A 20,237-nucleotide genomic window follows, 5' to 3' on the forward strand; every position below is an offset into this window, starting at 1 on the left:
ATTATATTACACTATTAAAAAGTTATCTTATATTGCAAAAATGAGCACAGCTCGATATATAAGTTTTATTCATTTTATTATTTATAGAAGCTTTATCCACTTTTGCATCTTTTCTTCTAAAGCTTTAAAGCAATTTATCTATGCTTCCTGAGTAATTTTTAAAACAAGAAATTTATACTTAATTTTACCCAGTCAAATTATTTTATTTCAAGTGAAATTCAACTATTTTAAATTCACAAGAGATTAAAAATTAATATACTGAACGTAGATATATTTATATAGAAATTTTTATATTTAAATAAAACTGAACTGAATTGTAAGTTTATACAAATACAAAATATTTATGTTTTGGTCATTGATATCAAATTAGTATTTTTAATTTGGGTTTCTGATTTGATTATTCAGTGCCAAAAGACCAAAACAAGCAGTAGGCAAGAGCCTTTTTTTTTTTTTGCCTTTTTTTTTTCCTATTAAAACAGCTTATGTATTTTGCCCTTCAAAATTGACAATCTAGTAAGCTACTGGAAAAAAATAAGACTCTGCTCCAGGCAGATTCTAACATTAAATCTTTGCAAAAAAAAGTGTTTCCACCAAATACCTTCAAAGCTCTAACATTTGGTGCAATGAAAGCATTTAGTATTTTCTTCCACTCTGTTCTGGGCAAGGTTAAACATTATACTAATCCTGCTCTTTTTCCTTTCTCCTTCTTTCCTGACCCTTTCACTTGAAAGCCCATCAACATAATCTCCTGCAAGCATAGCACTACCTGACAAACTATCACCCCGAACAGACCTCAATCCATCCTGCAAGGCAGCAGTTACAAGAAATCATTGAACTCTGAATGGTCCCTGCACCATCTGAGAATAAATCAGGAGGACAATATATTTCTTGGATCTGAAACAGCCCCATCAATAAGTAACCTAAGCATCAGGAAAATGACCAACTAAAATGCTGACGAACACTCATGGCCTTTCATTGAGGTCAAGGGGTAGGACTGCCCAGGAACCCTCATGCCTTTCTTCTTCTTCCAAGTACTCTGAAAAGCCTAATATCATGCAATTTCTGATTCATGTGTTATTTTGGCCTCCCACGACCAGGCAAGCCAAGGCCGGTTTCTCCTTCTCCTTCTCACAGTCACACTCAGCATATTACAAGTGCTCTTTGCACCATGAGCAGACAGCTCAGAATACAGACAGTCAGAAATTATCAAGACCTGAAAAACAAAGTCAAAGAGAGAGAGAGGCAGAGAGAAACATCCACAAAGCTAAAAAGCGTCTCTTGCTGGAGCAAAGCGCTTCCGCAGCGATGCAAAATCCCGAAGCCAGCATACTACGTTTTGTTGGGGAACACGGCGGAAGAGAGAGATTTTGTTTAATTCAGTTTTTAATTTCTCTACTGAGGCTAAAGCTCTCTTTTTGCAGATTCATTTGCTTAAAACTTCTATTTTGTAAGACTTCCAATTAAGAGAATGTGACACTCTCACCAGGCTTGGATTTCTCCTATTAAGCAGCTTTGCTGGTCATTTTGTTAAGGCCACCTCCAAAACAAATTCTGACCGAAAACAGAATTAATAATGCATTTAAAGGGTACTACTCAGTTACAAATACACACAATGGAGACTGCTGTTTTACACAAAGCAAAGATACGCATCTGGATAGACTTTTTTTGTTACACCCGAAAAAAAGCCAAAAAGGTAAAGAAATCCAGCCACTCTCAACAGTTATATAGAAATCTTGAACAATTTAAAATACTTTAGCAGATACAAGTAACTGCTAAAAAAAATGCATACTTATAAAGGCTCTTCAAAAGCAGAATTACATCACAGTTAATCACATAGGAGAAGTCTGCAGGTAAATTAATATTTTCCTTTTTTTCCAATATGGATCTAAAAAGTGCATGCATTCTATGAAAAAAATAACTGCATCAAACAAAAAAGAAATATAATAGAAATTGTTATCTAATTCTACACTCCCATCATAATAGAAACATGCAACAAGTTTACTGCATGCCTGGAAAAAATACTCAACTGTGGGACAAACTAACTATGGATTTGAGGCAATTTCCAGAAGTATGTTAGAAGAGGATTTGATCTCTCAACCTATTGGTAAACTCAAATATATGTTAAAAGTTTCAGTTTGGTTTCTCCTTTGAAAAGGAACCATGGATATCTGCAAATCAACACAACACTGCGAGCAATGATCACTCTCAAGGATACCTTGAACTAGAAAAACTGACAGATTGGAGCTTCTAGCATCAGCAGGAAAAAAAAGCTAATGTCTGAAGAGTAAAAGTGGCTCATCCTTGTGGAATAAAATTTTACAAAGGGATACAGACCAAATTCAAAACATTTTCAAAGAACCAATACAATTAGGAGAAATATAGTCATTTATCATCGTCTTTCAACACATTAATGTAAGGCCATGAGAATAAGGACAAGAAAAAATGAAGAAGAAAATTAACCTTGCCTGTCGCAATTCTCAGTCTAGAACCTCTGAAGTTTGTTAAGAAATTGCCACAGTTGAACATAAAAACTGGTTTCATTATAACAAGATGGATGACTAGCTTCATTCCTTGGTAAGAAACAGGTCAGTACTTCTGAAAAGATATGAGCTTAAAATGAGGAACTAAATGGAAGCCATTAATTGTCACAATGTGAAATGCCAAATGAGTTAATCCAATGCTTTGATGTACGAAGAATTCATTGCTATAATCTCACATTGGGAAAGAAAATGTTGAGCTTTTACTTTGGATGAAAGGATATTAACAAAAATACTCATACACCACTTTTAAATTATTAAATATGCCAGCCACTACAATTTGCTGGGGGAAAAAAGAGATCATTTATCTTGGCCATTACACAAATGGATGTCTAGGGCAAAGACTAAGGACTTCCTGGAGGAAGACACTGGCAACATCACGAAAATAAAACAAGTTCTCCTAATTCAGTGCATTGACTACAAACATATTCCTGAAAATTCCTTTTTTACATCCCAGGGTGAGTAAGTAAAGGCATGCTACTTACCTGTCCTTCCTTTTAATGCTGACATTACCAATACTCCACACTCGATCAGACCAGTCACCCATCGAGTCAAGTTTCCTCTTGCTGATCACAATAAGTACAAAGTGTTTTGGGAAAAAATGGCAGTGTCAGCACCAGGAAGCAAGACTACATGGACCCCTTTTGATTAAACGTGTCAGTCTCCAAAAGATGCAGACCTGAAGTCCAGAAAGGAAAGAGCGAGCAATGTCATCTCATTTCCTGGCTTTGACAGTCTTCCTCGACACAAATACTCTGCTACATAGGAGAAGGCAAGGGAACAAACTCAGTACTGGCACCTCGACACCGCGCACTGCTGAGCGTGTTCCCCAGCTCTGCTGTACTGCCATCCCCAAGGCAAGACCAGGCACAGCTCGGTGGCTACTCCAGTTGAGGGAGAGCTCCTGAAAGGCAGCATGGACATTCCTGCACCAGTTTTGCTCCTTTTGACCTGACCAGCCGTTCCACACAACTAAGTGGACACTGACGCCGCAAACTCTCCATTAGGTTTCATGGGTGCTCGGTTTCCCTCTTCACAAATGCCACCCTGACGGGCTGGTACGCAGCCCTCGCACTACCTCAAACACTAGGAACTGGAAAAATATATATATCCATTATAAGGGGAACAGCCATACACAGTGTGGACATAAGCCAGTGCATGCTACTTCTCTTCGGGATCAGGAATTTCTTCCTGGCCCTCTTGTACTTAGCAGTACAGGTAAGTCCTCGGCATCTGATTCGCAGTCCCTGAATGCCTCAGTTCCTATGACAATTGTTCTGTTCTCATTCTTCATCTTAAATTCTCTACAACTGAACACATTTTTCCTTCATGTGGGTTTAAATGCTGTGCAATAATGCAACAAAAACATAACTAACAAGAATCACAGCATCCAATTTCCTGCAACAGAGTTGCACAGAACAACCATTTAAAAAATCTAGTTCCAAAAATAAACAGCAGAAAGAAGCTCAAGAGAATCAGAAGAGAAACTTGACAAGCCATCAAAAAGAACATACATGTTAGTATGGCCCAAGCTCAGTGAATGTTCCCTATTCTGGGTGGTGGGGAACCACCTAGAAAAAAAAAGGATCTTTTTATAAAGATTAGAATATAAGAGACCAAGTGAATTTTTTTTTTAATTGTAGAAATTCTAGTAACACCTTACTATTTTTATTAACTGTTCCTCTAAAAAGTTATAGACATTTCAATACTAGTGCTGATGCAGTTAAGAATTCAACAGCTCAACTTACAAATAACAGCTATGAATTCTGTGGCTCTCTTTTGTCCCCTTTCTATTACTGCTGGTTGTACAAGTAAAGTTGGTCTGAATCACTTTGGATTTTATTGACCCTAAGATTTTCTATTAAGGATGTCCTACTTGCTGTACATTGATTCAATGTCATAAGAAAGCCTATTAAAATGTTTTTGCTCAATAAGTACTCTACTTAATAATCATGACCACTCTGCTCCACCCTACCACAAAATTTACATACATTTCACATAAAAGTATTATCCCTTCACTTTTTACAATTAAACATTATGTGCACCTGAAATAGGCATGTGAAAGAGAAAACGTATAATTTTTTTTCCTCATCAACATATGCTAGAAAAATGGATCTCATTATATTCAGATATTTTGCATCCTATTTCTGAGTCTTGGCACTGGGAGAGATGATTTTTCTCCTGTGACTGTGTATTTTAGACTTCATAATTTTTTTGGCCAGCAGGAACAGTTTGCACTGTTTGCTTCTGAGTCTCTGCAGACGCTATTGTGCTTCCTTAAATGTAATTCAGTTCTGTTTTTCCGCTACCAAGTTACATCAGGTTTTCAAATCACTATGCATATTAACAACACGTCAAGCATTAATGGGAAAAAAATGCTAGCACTTTTACTTTTGTATCATCAAGTCAATAGTGAAAACCTGAAAAGTTAGATAGGTGGACATTTTCCATAGATGCTCATGTGCTAATCTGTCTAAAGTTTCCTCTGAATGTTGGGCAAGTATTCATCTTTGCTTTGCAACGTCCTCCTTCCATCATCATCTTTGCACATTTTTTTTTCAGAGAAATGAAGAAATACTACAAAAAGAATAGTCTGAAGTAGTTGTTTTGCTCAGGCACTGAAACCTGTAATTGTGCCCTTAGATATAAATGCAGATACACATAATAACATAGGTTCAGAAAAAAGGAAGAGTACATACTGCTTTGATCTACACAGCTTAACCTACTGATTTTCAAGGCATGATCTGTCCCAAAAAGAAAGTAGGGGAAAGAACAGTCAACATCATACGAAAAAATAGTTATTTTTATAAACAAGTAAAACCAAAAAAATATTACTATCCCAACCCCTTTATAGAAGCAACTTTTGGAACACTGACCAATACATTCCCATTGGAAGTTAGTTTAATTCTGTATAATTATACAGGCCAATGATATTAGATTTAAAAAGAATTTTTTTTAAATGTAGAATATGCAGCCAGTATCAGGAATCAGATGTAAGACTTAAGTCTTAAAAACATAAAGCTAAAGCAAACCACTCTTCTATTTCAAAAAGTAGTCCATAATCATATCTTATATTGCAGCAGCAGATTTGTATTTCCACCTGTCAAATCAAAGAATTTTAGGATGCTACCAATGTATCAGTAACACAAAAGTAAGTCAATGTATTCCGCAGAGAAACTCCCTCTCTGCTTCCCAATCTGTTTATCAACTATTACAGTACTACACACTGTTTGGTGTCTTTGCTTCATGTTCTGGTGTCTCCTGACCACAGGATTACAACTTGTTTGTCTCCACGTGCTAGTCCAGCCTCTGTGACAGAGAGGAGTAGTAGACAGGAAAGGAGAGGAAGCACTACTGTCACATCCTGAATCTTACCGCCTGTCTAGTAACTGCAGGAATAAAATAAAAAAATAAAAACAAACAAATGAAAAAAAACCCTACAGAAACAGTGTAGATATATGGTAGCACAGTAACAGGAGCCAGGCCAGTGCAGACAGAATGTAGGCAGAAGCCCCCACGTACTTGGCAAGATAAGAGTCAGAAAAGGTGACAACCATTTTCCCAGAAGACTGAAATCCATTCCGCCTCCCGCACTCCTCTTGAGCTTTGTATTATTCACATCAAGAATTATTTTTATGCCTTTGACTCATGCAGATAAAACAAGTCATTTAAATAGTCTTCAGAATGGAAGAAGGAACAAACCACAAGTTGCAAAAAAATCACATTTAGTAGGTGAGCATGATTTACAAAATGCTACTGTGCAGGGGCTCACAGAGGAGCAAGAGAGAACTTCCTGCAGATAGTCTGGGCTTATTTTAATGCACAAACAAAATCAACTACTCCAGGACTTCTCACTAACAAGTAATAGCAAGAAGATGACTGAGAAGCCTGCACTCTTCTCATTCTCCCACCCCCCTCTTCATACACATATGGTGGATTGGGTTCAGATCCTTGGACAACTGGAAAGAGGAACAGATAAATAATCAGTGCCTGATGGCTACCTGGAAAAATCCAGTCTTAAAATTCTGTTCCAGGGTCCTCTGGCACAACTTACAAAATCACCCATAAAGCTATAACCAGATCTTTCTGCTTGCTAGCCCGTATTTCTTCCTCCTTTCCTCAGCTGAAGGAGGTATTTTTATCTTTGCTTCTAGCTCCAAGGACTGTTTTTGCCATGACATGCAATGAGCTCACTCAGGGTACCCCAGGAAATCCATTAAATGTCTGCTTTAGTAATTCATCCAGTGTTTTGTTCCCCTGTAGCATTCACTGCGGCATTTCGTTCCAAAGAATTCATAAAAGCAGAGCATATAAACTGAAAAAGCTTTTTAACAAATCAAGAAAAACAGCTAATAAAAAGAATCTGCCTGGAAGTTTGCTAACACATACTCTTGGCACAGAGAAGCAAAGAGAAGGTGGCAAGTGTGCTGGTTTGGGCTGGGATAGAGTTAATTTTCTTCACAGTAGCTAGTACGGGGCTGTTTTGGATTTGTGCTGGAAATGATGTTGATAACACAGGGGTGGTTTCGTTACTGCTGAGCAGTGCCTACACAGAGTCAAGGCCTTTTCTGCTTCTCACACCACCCCACCAGCGAGTGGGCTGGGGGTGCACGGGAAGCTGGGAGGGGACACAGCTGGGACAGCTGACCCCAACTGACCACAGGGATATTCCATAACATAGGATGTCATGCTCGGCATATAAAGCTGGGGGAAGGAGAAGGACATTCAGTGTGACGGCGTTTGTCTTCCCAACCAACCATTACGCTCAATGGAGCCCCGCTTTCCTGGAGATGGCTGAACACCTGCGTGCTTATCGGAAATGGTAAATGAATTCCTTGATTTGCTTTGCTTGTGTGCACAGCTTTTGCTTTACCTATTAAGCTGTCTTTATCTCAACCCAGGAGTTTTCTCACTTTCACTCTTCCAATTCTCTCCCCCATCCCACCATGGGAGGAGTGAGCGAGCAGCTGCGTGGGTGCTTAGTTGCCGACTGGAGTTAAATCACAACAGCAAGAAAGAAGACAGAAATGGTTAAGAGGAACATGAGGAAGGACAAGACAGAGAGGAATCACAGAGTCTGAGAACAGATGAAGTTGGAACGGACCTCTGGAGATCATCTAGTGCATCAACCTACTCAAAGCACAGTCAACTGCAGCAGACTGCTCAGGACTATGCCCAGTCCTCTTCCAAAAAACTCCAAGGCTGGACACTCCACAACCCCTCTGGGCAACCTGTGCCAGTGTTCAGCCACCTTCACACTGGAAAAATTTTTTCCTACATATAAACAGAACTTCCTGTATTTCAGTTTACACCCATCATCCCTTGCACTTTCACAGGGAACCGCTACACAGAGTTTGTCTCTTCTTAAACCTGAACTAGAAGAGTATGGCCATCCTAGAGGCAAACATCTGACCATAAAAATTTTTCATTCCGTTTTCTGAGGTTCACTCTCTTCCAAGTGTTCAATATTGCCACGATTATCTGGTGAGAATTGTCACATAGCGATACAAACACAAGGAATTCCTGAGAAACTAAGGACTCAAAGTATTAGACTATTAGGGTAATAGCCTGATTCAGTTGGGTATGTCTCCTAAGGAAGGATGGTACTTCTTGAAAATCAACATTTTATAAACTCTATTTAACAAGAAAAACTGCAAGTATGTTTCTTCCTACAGAAAAACACCCCATACACTTTCAGTTATCCAAGCTGCTGTAAAGGAAGTATAAGAAAAATATTTTCTCTCATATGAAAAGGAGCACTGGGAGTGTCCAAGGACAGCAGTCTCAGATTGTGTCACCAGAAATTAGGACAAGAAGGAGTAGGACAATACCTGTGATTTTGTATCAAGTTCCCCAATGCTTACTGGAAGGTAGATTCTTCATAAAGTGTTCGAATATGAGAACCCACCTTAAACATCAGCCCTCGCTTTGATACAACACTTTGGTATCCTTCCTGCCAAGAACTGCTGCAGAACATCTCTGTTTCTTTCTGCAAGTTCAGCTGGAGTTGCTGCTTATTGATCTATACAGCATTGCCACAGACCAATCTACACTGTTATAAAGTTGGAGAGATCAGTAGCTAAGGAAGGTACATGAAGGAAATTCCCAAGCAAAACATAGCTATGAGGAGCATATTGGTAACTTCTGTAGTGGAATTCATCTAGGAGAGGGAAGGGCATGTGGAAAATATCCATTGTATGCTGTGGAGTAAAAGAATGCACTAACCCCCAAAAAAGTAAAGACAAGGATTTTTCATCAGAGGCATAAACAAAAATCTTGTTTGAGACACTGGATCCCTGTCTATATTCTTTAGAGGATAAAAGACCTTAAAACTCATTTTTCTTCAGTCAGGAGGCACACTGAACTGGGGAGTTTTCCAGAATGGGAAATCAAACTTACAGCCGAGTCTCCTAAAATGCATTTGTGTCTCCTTCAAACTACAGAGTTGAATGGAAGCAAAAGGCTAAAGGAGGTAAAAGCTCTGAAATTATATTGTATAGAAGTAGAGCGTTCTCTGGAAAGCTTTTGAATGTTGCCCTCTGACTTCTTAACAACATAATTTTTCAAGTGTTCTAAAGAGCAATCCATTTTCTATTGACTCCCCAAGAAAACAGTATTTTGGTTTTGTTTGTTTTGCTCATGTCCTGTTATGTCAACATGACAGCCTGGCACCTGATGCTGACCTTAATGGATTCTTGATGGAGGACCCAGCACTTCAACTTGAAACACTGTCAAATGCTGCTTAAATGAAAATCAAAATAACAAATTTACAAAAACAGCTGTCTTTTAGCTTATATGGTATTTAATGGTGTTTCCTTTACCAATTCCTCCTCCTTTGCTGAGTAAGATAAACAATAGTACTAAAGCTATGGATTTTGAAAAGATTCTTGAAGTCCTCCAGTTAAACACAGGGTTGTGCCTTTTCAGGCATTAAAGCTCTTTACTTAGAAACTAGAAAGCAGCTATTACTATAGAAAAGCATTTCTCCTCACTCAGAAGTTAACATAATTTTTTACATTTACTAACACAGAATTTGTTCAATCCCAAATTGTCACTGCATTGGCAGGAGGCTTAAGCAGCTCTGATGAATACTGGAAAGTAGTAATAATGTGATTCTATCCAGCCAAGGTCGGTTTCATGTGAAAGGCTTTTCTTGAACCATGTACACACTTTTTTTCTACTGCACAGCACTGAAACAGGATGAGACCTGAACGATGGCAAATTACATATCAAGTCATTGTTGGGAGTCTCGCAACTTTCTCTGAAAAGATAGGACGATGGACTAGATGGCCAATAGGCCTGATTCGGGATGGCAGTTCCTCTGTCCTCATACTCTTCAAAATACTACAGAAATTATTCGGAGTTTACAGTTCTATTTTATGACAAGATTTAAATTGGATTATGAAAAGTCCCTGGAATCCTTATTTCGGCATTAAAACAATTTACAGGCTACGCTACTTTACGCAGTCTTGATGTGAATCAACACCAAGGAAGCAAATGATGATCAGAAACATTATGGCCTTTCTTTCAAGCAGGTAAATTTGTGCCCTTATAATTTAGAACTGTATTTGCATTTACTGCAAATAAAAAATAATAAATAAAAGCAATAAAAATTGCCTTGAAAAAAAGGTACATCATACAAATTAAGGGTTTCTCTATATTTCCAAGTTTTGAGTAGATCCTTATCTAACATTTTATGCCAGTGCATTGTGAACAGATGCAGCAAGTTTACACATAAGCATAGTCCAAATTTCTCGTTGATACTGCTTACCCCTAAGACTTACTACTAAGTCCTCTGTTTACAAGTAGAGAACAGTACCAGAATGAGTTTCCTTGCACTTCCAAAGTGCCATGTCAGCATGTTTCAAATAAGTTAGGGAAAGCAATTTCTCTTATAGGCTCTAGAAATAGACCATGCTTTTTGGGATAGTCAACGTTTAGCCAAGACAAACAATTGATACAGGCGAGTTTGGAACGTGTGAGCTGAACTGGAGATGCACCAAGCCCATCATGTACTGGAATAGCACACAGTCATAAGCCAGGAATTATTTCAGTCCTTACTACATTAGTCTTAACTCAAACTGATGCCTACCAGTTGACCTCTACACCTCCCTGACAATTCTGAACAGTCCCTAGTCCCTCAGGAGTATTATCACAATAACCATGGAGAAAGTAGACTGCTTTAAGACAAGGTACATTTCCTAAATGAGATTCTGATCTGTCTGGACTTCATCCAGGACAGTTGTCCTCTCTGAACACCCAAAAAGGATTCCTTCCATCCATACTTTTCTTAACCAACTTCAAACAAGCTCTCCAGTTAATGCGTACCTGCCCATAGAAATCACAGAATCACAGAATCACTAAGGTTGGAAAGGACCTTCAAGATCATCAAGTCCAACCATTAATCCAGCGCCACCATGTTCCCTAAACCATGTCCTGAAGTGCCACATCCACACGTTTTTTAAACACTTCCAGAGATGGCGACTCCACCACCGCCCTGGGCAGCCTGTTCCAATGCCTGACCACTCTCTCGGTGAAGAAATTTTTCCTAATATCCAATCTAAACCTCCCCTGGCGCAACTTGAGGCCATTTCCTCTTGTTCTATGACTAGTTACTTGGGAGAAGAGACCAACACCCTCGTCGCCACAACCCCCTTTCAGGTAGTTGTAGAGAGCGATAAGGTCTCCCCTCAGCCTCCTCTTCTCCAGACTAAACAACCCCAGTTCCCTCAGCCGCTCCTCATCAGACTTGTGCTCCAGACCCCTCACCAGCTTCGTTGCCCTTCTCTGGACACGCTCCAGCACCTCATCATCCTTCTTGTAGTGAGGGGCCCAAAACTGAACACAGTATTCAAGGTGCGGCCTCACCAGTGCCCAGTACAGGGGCACGATCGCTTCCCTACTCCTGCTGGCCACACTATTCCTGACACAGACCAGGACGCTGTTGGCCTTCTTGGCCACCTGGGCACACTGCCGGCTCATGTTCAGCCGGCTGTCAGCCAGCACCCCAAGGTCCCTTTCCGCCGGGCAGCTCTCCAGCCACTCCTCCCCAAGCCTGTAGCATTGCATGGGGTTGTTGTGGCCAAAGTACAGGACCCTGCACTTGGCCTTATTAAACCTCATACAGTTGACCTCTGCCCATCGATCCAGCCTGTCCAGCTCCCTCTGCAGAGCCCTCCTACGCTCCAGCAGATCAACACTCCCACCCAACTTGGTGTCATCTGCAAACTTACTGAGGGAGCACTCGATCCCCTCATCCAGATCATCAATAAAGATATTGAACAAGACTGGTCCCAGAACCGAGCCGTGGGGAACACCGCTTGTGACCGGCCACCAGCCGGATTTAACGCTGTTCACCACAACTCTCTGGGCTCGGCCATCCAGCCAGTTCCTCACCCAGCGAAGAGTAAACCCGTCTAAGCCACGAGCCACCAGTTTCTGCAGGAGAATGCTGTGGGAGACGCTGTCAAAGGCTTTACTAAAGTCCAGGTAGACAACATCCACAGTCTTTCCCTCATCCACTAGGTGGGTCACCTGGTCATAGAAGTAGATCAGGTTGGTCAAGCAGGACCTGCCTTTCATGAACCCATGCTGGCTGGGCCTGATCCCTTGGTTGTCCTGCAGATGCCCTGTGAGCACTCTCAAGACCAACCGCTCCATAATCTTCCCCGGTACAGAGGTCAGGCTGACAGGCCTGTAGTTCCCAGGATCCTCCTTCCGGCCTTTCTTGTAGACTGGCGTCACATTGGCAAGCCTCCAGTCTTCTGGGACCTCCTCTGTTAACCAGGACTACTGATAAATGATGGAGAGTGGCTTGGCAAGCTCCTTTGCCAGCTCTCTCAGTACTCTTGGGTGGATCCCATCAGGCCCCATAGACTTGTGGGTGTCCAGGTGGTTTAGCATGTCCTTGACTGCTTCCTCCTGGATTATGAGGAGTATATTGTGCTCTCCATCTCCATCTTCCAGCTCAGGGGGCTGAATACCCTGTGAATACCTGGACTGGCTATTAAGGACTGAGGCAAAGAAGGCATTAAGTACCTCAGCCTTGTCCTCGTCCCTGGAGACAATGTTCCCCGCCATATCCAGTAGGGGATGGAGATTCTCCTTGCCTCTCTTTTTGTTGTTAATAGATTTGTAAAAATGTTTTTTATTATCCTTTACGACTGTAGCCAGACTGAGCTCTAGCTGGGCTTTTGCCTTTCTAATTTTGTCCCTGCTTGACCTAACGAGATCCTTGTACTCTTTGTGAGTTGCCTGCCCCTTCTTCCAGAGGTGATAAACTCTCCTCTTTTCCCTGAGTCCCAGCAAAATCTCCCTGTTCAGCCAGGCCGGTCGCCTTCCCCGCCAGCTCTTCTTACAGCACATGGGGACCGCCTGCTCCTGCGCCTTTAAGATTTCCTTCTTGAAAACTGTCCAGCCTTCCTGGACCCCTTTGTCCTTCAGGACTGTCTCCCAAGGGACTCTCTCAACCAGTGACCTGAACAGGCCAAAGTCTGCCCTCCGGAAGTCCATGGTAGCAGTTTTGCTGACCCCTCTCCTTACTCCATTCACAACTGAGAATTCTATCATGTTGTGGTCGCTAAGCCCAAGACGGCCTCCGACCACCACATCTCTCACCAGTCCTTCTCTGTTTGTAAACACCAGGTCCAGCAAGGCACCTCCCCTGGTGGGCTCACTCACCAGCTGTGTCACAAAGTTATCCTCCACACACTCCAGTAACCTCCCAGATTGTTTCCTCTCTGCCGTGTTATACTTCCAGCAGATGTCCGGTAGGTTGAAGTCCCCCACAAGAACAAGGGCCAGCGAATGCAAGACTTCTGCCAGTCGCTTATAGAATGTCTCATCTGTCTCTTCATCCTGGTTGGGTGGTCTGTAACAGACTCACAGCAGGATATCTGCCTCATTGGCCTTCCCCCTCATCCTTACCCATAAGCACTCGACTTGGTCTTCACAATCTTTGATTTCTATGCAATCAAAACACTCCCTAACATACAGAGCCACCCCACCATGTCTCCTTCCCTGCCTATCCCTTCAGAAGAGCTTATAGCCATCCATTGCAGCACTCCAGTCATGAGAAGCATCCCACCATGTTTCTGTGATGGCAACTACATCATAGCTGTCCCGCTGCACAATGGCTTCCAGCTCCTCCTGTTTGGTGTGTGCATTGGTGTAGATGCACCTGAGCTGGGCTATCGATTTCAACTCTGGCATGCTACCCCTAGGTTCAACCCTAGTGAGCCTGGTTTTATCCCCTCCCCCCTCCAAATCTAGTTTAAAGCCCTCTCAATGAGGGCCAGCACTTTAAAAAATACATCTTTGGAGGCTTCCCTGAGGGCCTTTTAGATTAAGGCTCATGATTCACATAAGAGCTAAGATACAGAATGGTGACCTCAAGGTTTGAAATCTTTGTCTCAGCTTTTTTCACCGTGGGCTCCTGAGGAAGGTGACGTACCCGTAAGGAAGTCAGTCGTCTTCTCTTCCACTCTACCCATCACCGGAAAACTGTCACCAAATCATACACATGTAGCTGAATCCTTATAAAGTCCCAGCAAGCAAACTCACCCATGGTGTAACTGATACCCTGGGGATAAGCAGAGGTAGCCATGGGCAAAGCAGACACCTCATTGCTGAGATTTGTATATATCCATGTACACATGGGTGCATGCAAAGATACACAAGACAATCCAGTGAAAAACTGACAGAAAGAGAAGTAATATTTTATTATTCTCCTGAATCCAAACATTCTCAATCAAACTGCTACAAAAAAGTGGGCTCAAAGTTCATATTCTTTTAAACAGACCTGTAAAAATTATAGTTTACAAGTTCCTCTTAACTCTGTGACAGAATGGTACCTGTGGTACACAGAAGCACTGAACTACCAGAAAATGAAGCAACTCCACTCTAAAATCCACTGAAAGTCAAGAGGAGATGTATATTCCACAAACTCTCCTCTTTCCAGAGGGCAGAATATCAACATGAAATAATTTCTCCAAGTTTTGTAATCCATAACTATAATGCAAAAGGTAAATAATATTTTTAAAAGTATATCATGATAAATATCTGTGCCAGCATTTCTCTTTAGCACTCCTTTGATTTTACCCATTAACCTACAGAAAGGTTCCCAAACAAGAAAGCTCATGTTGCCTACTGTCCACTTTCCGCTACAGGTTTTTATTACATTGACAACAATAATTATCAATTTATAAAGAGAGATTGCAACTAAATTTAGACTAAAACCACAACAGTTAAAAAAAAAAAAAACTTTCACAAAAGAAAATGCAATGAAATATTATCGATTGTCTTACACAGCCAGGCCAATTTCCAGTGTTGCATAAAATCAAACAATAGGAAAGTGATATTGGGGGATGGAGAGAAGGGGGTTTCCAGATATTAACGAATTAACATCATTAAGAACTGTATGTTATGGACTACCAAGTAACAATAGTAAACAAACATTATGTTTGGGTCACGTAAGTCTTCATTGCCATTTTCTTCTTTTTCTCCCCCCCTCCCCTTTTCTTTTTACATTTTAATTTCAATGTCTTTTTTGTTAACCTACATAAGATTTGATTGATAACATATTTATCACAACCGGCTTACAGACTGCTCCACATATGAGTTCACAGAGGACGTAACAAATCCATAAACTGATCAGTCAGTTCAGTGTTGATAAGTATTAAAGGCTTCTAAATGTTTGCTAATGACAATTGTTAATCACGCAGCTATTTTATGATTAAGTTTGATGCAAGCTAACAAAGACAGTTTATCTAAGGCAGATGAACCCTCTGGGTTGAGCTATTACATTTCAAACATTAGAAACTACTTAAATACTTCATATATTGTCGAAAATTAAGTGATGTCAATGGACTTACAATAGTATGGTAACTAGTATAAGTGAGATCAGAAATAAAACCCTGAGTTTTACAGTGTTAAACCAGCCTACAAATGTTTTTTACAATTAGAGTGCTACTATGTATCAGTATGAGGAAATACTAATGCTACTTTGAAAAACTATTGAGAAATGGACTGACAGTCTAATATTAATGAGACAAAAGAATAATTTGGTTTACCTGACTTTGCAATTCACTTTGTTGCTTCAGGCGGAGATTTTCTGGTGTATCAGCCACTGTAGTGAAGGACTGCTTTGGGTAATGTCTAGAAGAAGAAGCACAAAGCCGAAAGGTAAATATTTACACATGCTAGGAAGTCAAAGGCACCCCAGCACCTCTTTCCTACAGTGTACAGAACTCCTTCATAGTTTACTGGGTTTGTGTTAGAAGTATCTAGAAACGCTATGTCAGTCATGCCTTGCAGAAACATGAATGGGTTCCTATAACAAGTCTAATCCCACTCATCCATCCTGGGCACTGACTGCAGTGACCAACCAGCCAAAATTTGTTGAACAAAACTATATTTAACTGCATTGCCATGTGCTGAATAAAGGCTAAACTAAAAGGCCTTAAAATAGAAGTGTTTTATAGGAACTGAAAACTTACATCAATGAGTACAACTGGAGTACCATGGTGTCTTAAATCCATTATGCAGAAAACAGAAGGATCGAGGCAGGTAAATTCCAGGTACAGAAAGGTCAAATGCTTTAATGGTAAATGTGTCAGTACAGTGTTGTATATAAAAGGAAATAATATCCAGTAGCAAAGGTTGTAGTGGCTCAGAACTGCAATCTGTCAGGCATCTGTCTTTTCATTTGAAATTTTACACCTTTACAATATGTTCCTACTATTTGCTTGGGAATTTTATAGACAATTTTAATAATTAAATCCTATTCGTTTACAGAACCATGATTTGTTCATTTTCATGGATTTATCCTGCAAATTTACAGCCAGACAGAAAGCTCTATTATAGGAAAGACCACAAAAAGAGGGAAATAATAAAACTAAACAGCCTATCCAAAAATAGGTATATTATTATGAGCCAGCAACACTATCAGGAAACTAATTCTTACTAACTGCTTTCCAGCAGCTTCAGTCTCAAACCAAAATAGTCACCTTACAACAATGTGAGGCACTCATGCCTTCAGTTATCACTCACAGCTTCCCATGTCTGCCAGCTACCCCATTTGTGCCACTAAGGTTTCAGAGGTACAAGATGACAAGCACAGCATTATAGACACAATAACATTTGCAGCGTAATTTCTGCAGAGGGAGTAAACAGCAAGTAAGCATCTGAAGACTGAGGATATGCAGTATTAATTTCTATGTTCAAACTCCAAGCTATCTCTAATGTGTTCTTTCAGCAACTAGTTCAATCGCTGTAGCTGCATCATAATATTTCTGTGGTTTGTAAAGATGATACACATTTTCCTTTAAAATTGTATTTTGTTGGGGGGGGGGTGTAAGTTTTATTTTCTGTTTACAAGTTTTATTTCCATGAAGTGCATGGTTTCAGTAAAAAATAGTTTACTTCTATCTGGGGGAAAAAAAACACACCCATAAAAAATTAAGGAGGATTCCCATTTTTAAGCAAACGCTGAACATTTCCTATTCGTAAATTCAAAAGTAATACTTAATGAGAAATGCTGCCTGGATTTCATATGGTCCACTCTCTGCTATGAGCCTGATCCCCACATCAGACAACATCTTGCATTGCCAGACTTCTACACCGTAGCACGACAGAGTAAACTGATGCATCAAGAAGCTGTGGAACATCCCCTCACTTATAGTGTCACTACAGAGGGAAAACCAAGGAGAAATACAGGACAAGCTGGTGACTTCAGGTTCCCAAGACCTCACTAGTAACTGCACAGAAAGAGCAACGATGCAACACATCAATGGAAGGAAGATTTTCCTTCCAGAAATATAACAGCCATCCCAGGTTGGATACTGGCAGATGGAGGAATAATGCCACTGTAAGTTTAAAGGCTTATGGTGAAATACATTCCCACCCATTATGTTAGCCACTTGTCTGGGATAGCTCATGTCACTGAAAACTAGAAAATGAGATTTCTAGGCAAGACACCCTCCAGCCTGTTCTTTTGTTGCTACAGCCAAGTCCTCCCAAGTCCCACCTAAGCTGTAGCTTTGGCCAGAGAAACCACTGGGAGCGTTCCATACGCTGCTGCCTGTCTTCCTCCTTTTTCAAACCAAGGGCTCCCCACCACCACCACCCCCCTTACAGCCAGACGATGCCAGGCAGCCAAACGGCTTAGTTACGGCTCAAGCAATGCACAGGGAGACAGAACTAGGCTTTGCTTACAGGACATCAACTGGAACGGGCTCTTGCATGAAGCAGATGGCATCAGCACAATGTAATACCTTGGGACAGACACATAACTTCCAGAAGGGCTTCTTTTTTCTTTTTTTTTCTTTTTTTTTTTTTTTCCCCCTCTTTATTTCACCTCTTCCATCTCACTCTTCCTTGTTCTGTGTAGAGGAGAAAGACAAATGCCAGACTGGCCACAAGTAGGGTCATAAGCCCTGTTTGGAAAGCAGCAATGGCCAGATGGGGAAGGCAACAAGCCACCTCACAGTCGGGGCTTGCTGATATCCAAGGAAGATTGTAGCAATGAACAGTCCATAAATGCACACCTTAAAGAATAGCGGCCTTTCAGATATCCATAGATAACTCATGTAGATGAGAGAATCCCCACCCCTAAAAAACATCAGCTGCCACACATGCAGTTCAAAAATGATGTCATGCACATGCTGAATGCCAAAAGCATTCTCGTAAACTTTCATAGCACTGCTTTTCACTGTGCTTACATACCACGACCGCGGTACTATGATCACAGCAATCACTTCTAACACGGAGAGCACAGCGTTGGAGTCAGCCCAGGTGGGATTTTTTGGCCTAGTCCCCTTGTGAAACGTGTGGACAACACTGAGGCAGGTGTCAGTGTCACAGCCCTCGGTGACCCTGTTAGCAACAGCAGCAGAGAACATATCTGTCTAAACTCAGGCTTCCAAATTAAACCTCCTCTCTAAGTCGAAGCACAGGAACATATACCTTGTCCCTATCATACACCAGCTTTCACTTCTGATCATTTGCAAAAGAATGGCTTCTTCCACACTTAGTATTCAGAAATTCAGAGGTATGTCAACAGTCAGAGTAAATCACTTCAGAAATGATGTATCTAAGATCATTACTTATTTTAGAAGCAGTAGTTCCATACTTCAAATAAAAAAGGTACGCTTAGCCTTGAACAAGCAGTGCTTTATTATTCTTGAAATTAATATGTAAACAGATTATATCAATGAAAAGTACTTGCACTTGACCATGGAAGTAAACAATATACGTGACAGAAGTGCAAAAACCTGCTGAAATTTAAATCAGCCTTTAAACTGATCCTATTAACCATTTATCACAATGTATTACAGTGATTAAAAAAAGAATCATTTAGCAAAATTAAATTAGTAGAGCATTTTACTATGGGTTGTCATTTTAACTACAGTTGATTTATGAAACCACCCACATGGTACATCAAACCAGAAAGACACGGTTTTAGATACATCCCTTCTAATTTATGGAAATTCTTGCCTCAAAACCATTAAGAAGACTAGTGTTAAATTTAAATCCTATCTTCAGCATTCACATTTGTTTTAAGCTTACTGATAGCATGTCTTCAGGATCATTAAAAATATCAGTATTTAAGATACTAAATTATCTGAAAAGTATCTAAGATGCATTGTACCAGTGGATACTTCTGACTGAAATAGAAGGCTTGTTAAACACTAGTGTTAAAATGGTCAAATCTGCTTTTTAACTATCAGTTTAAGACTATACCACGTTTCCTTACAACATTCTGAATAAGGATGAGTAACTGGATGGCAACAGCCTTCAACTCAAAAGGCTAACAGTGCTATCACGGGTCTCTGGTAATCCCTTGCTCCGTTTCCCTTTTGTCCGACGTGATGCCTGAGAAGAAGCCGGGTATTGGTTGAAGAGGTTGATGTCATGTCTGCTATTTAACAGCAATGTCCAAAGGGGATTTTTTTTGTTTGTTTTAAGTCTTTGTTAGTAGTCTAAGTCTACTTAGCAATATGTCTTACCACGCTAATGCTATTAGGATTAATCCTGTATAAAGACCTATACAAGAAGTTCCAGAACAAATCAGGATACACAGCATGGTGTGTCTGCTGTGGGTTACTGTACTGCCTGCTCCAGCTGCACAGCTTGATGAATAAATCAAATCACAACTCAGTCTCTGGCTCCTTATGAGGAAACACCTTCACTTTTGATATTTGGAAACAATATCAGTAAAAACTCCCAAGAATTCAGGGAAGTACCTGAAAGTTTCCAATGACTAAACATAGAAACTTGTTTAGCTGTAAGGTTTTCATCAGCTTTTCCACACTTTCAGACCAACAAAAGGAATAAAAAACATGTTCTGAGAGATAATGGGATGAAGATTCAGCTTTTTCTCTTTTGAAGAAGGTCAGATTCAAAGCCTCAGATAAATTCAAGCGTGTACTGAAATTAGCTTGCTCATACCTCATTCTGACTTATCCAACATTTACGATATGACTAAGAGATTATGTGTGTGTGTATTTTGTAACTGTCACGTTAACTGGTCACAGTTACAGAATTATAACACTTGTCAGAATGACTAGATTTCTGTCGGGTTATCTTTCCCCTAGAACACCTATTCAGTAAATCACCCACAACATACAATTTGCGATATCTTTTAACCAGAGAACAGCCACAAACTACACAAATCAAAACTATTCTCCTATGCAGAGGATC

General features: G+C 40.4%; 1 protein-coding gene across 2 annotated transcripts in view; it reads right to left on the reverse strand.

Annotated features, from left to right (window-relative positions):
• Positions 1-20,237, reverse strand: part of LOC309402900 (LIM zinc-binding domain-containing Nebulette) — a gene marked incomplete at its 3' end in the record, with an annotated part of 280,892 nt that overhangs the window by 176,409 nt on the left and 84,246 nt on the right. For both annotated transcript variants that reach the window (XM_081996866.1, XM_081996865.1), the window contains exon 3: positions 15,608-15,692. In XM_081996866.1, coding sequence (XP_081852992.1) covers positions 15,608-15,692 — 85 coding nt within the window. The remainder of the gene's footprint in view (positions 1-15,607; positions 15,693-20,237) is intronic.

Source organism: Phaethon aethereus (assembly GCF_964289735.1).
Source record: "Phaethon aethereus genome assembly, chromosome: 2".
Classification (NCBI taxonomy): Eukaryota; Metazoa; Chordata; class Aves; order Phaethontiformes; family Phaethontidae; genus Phaethon; species Phaethon aethereus.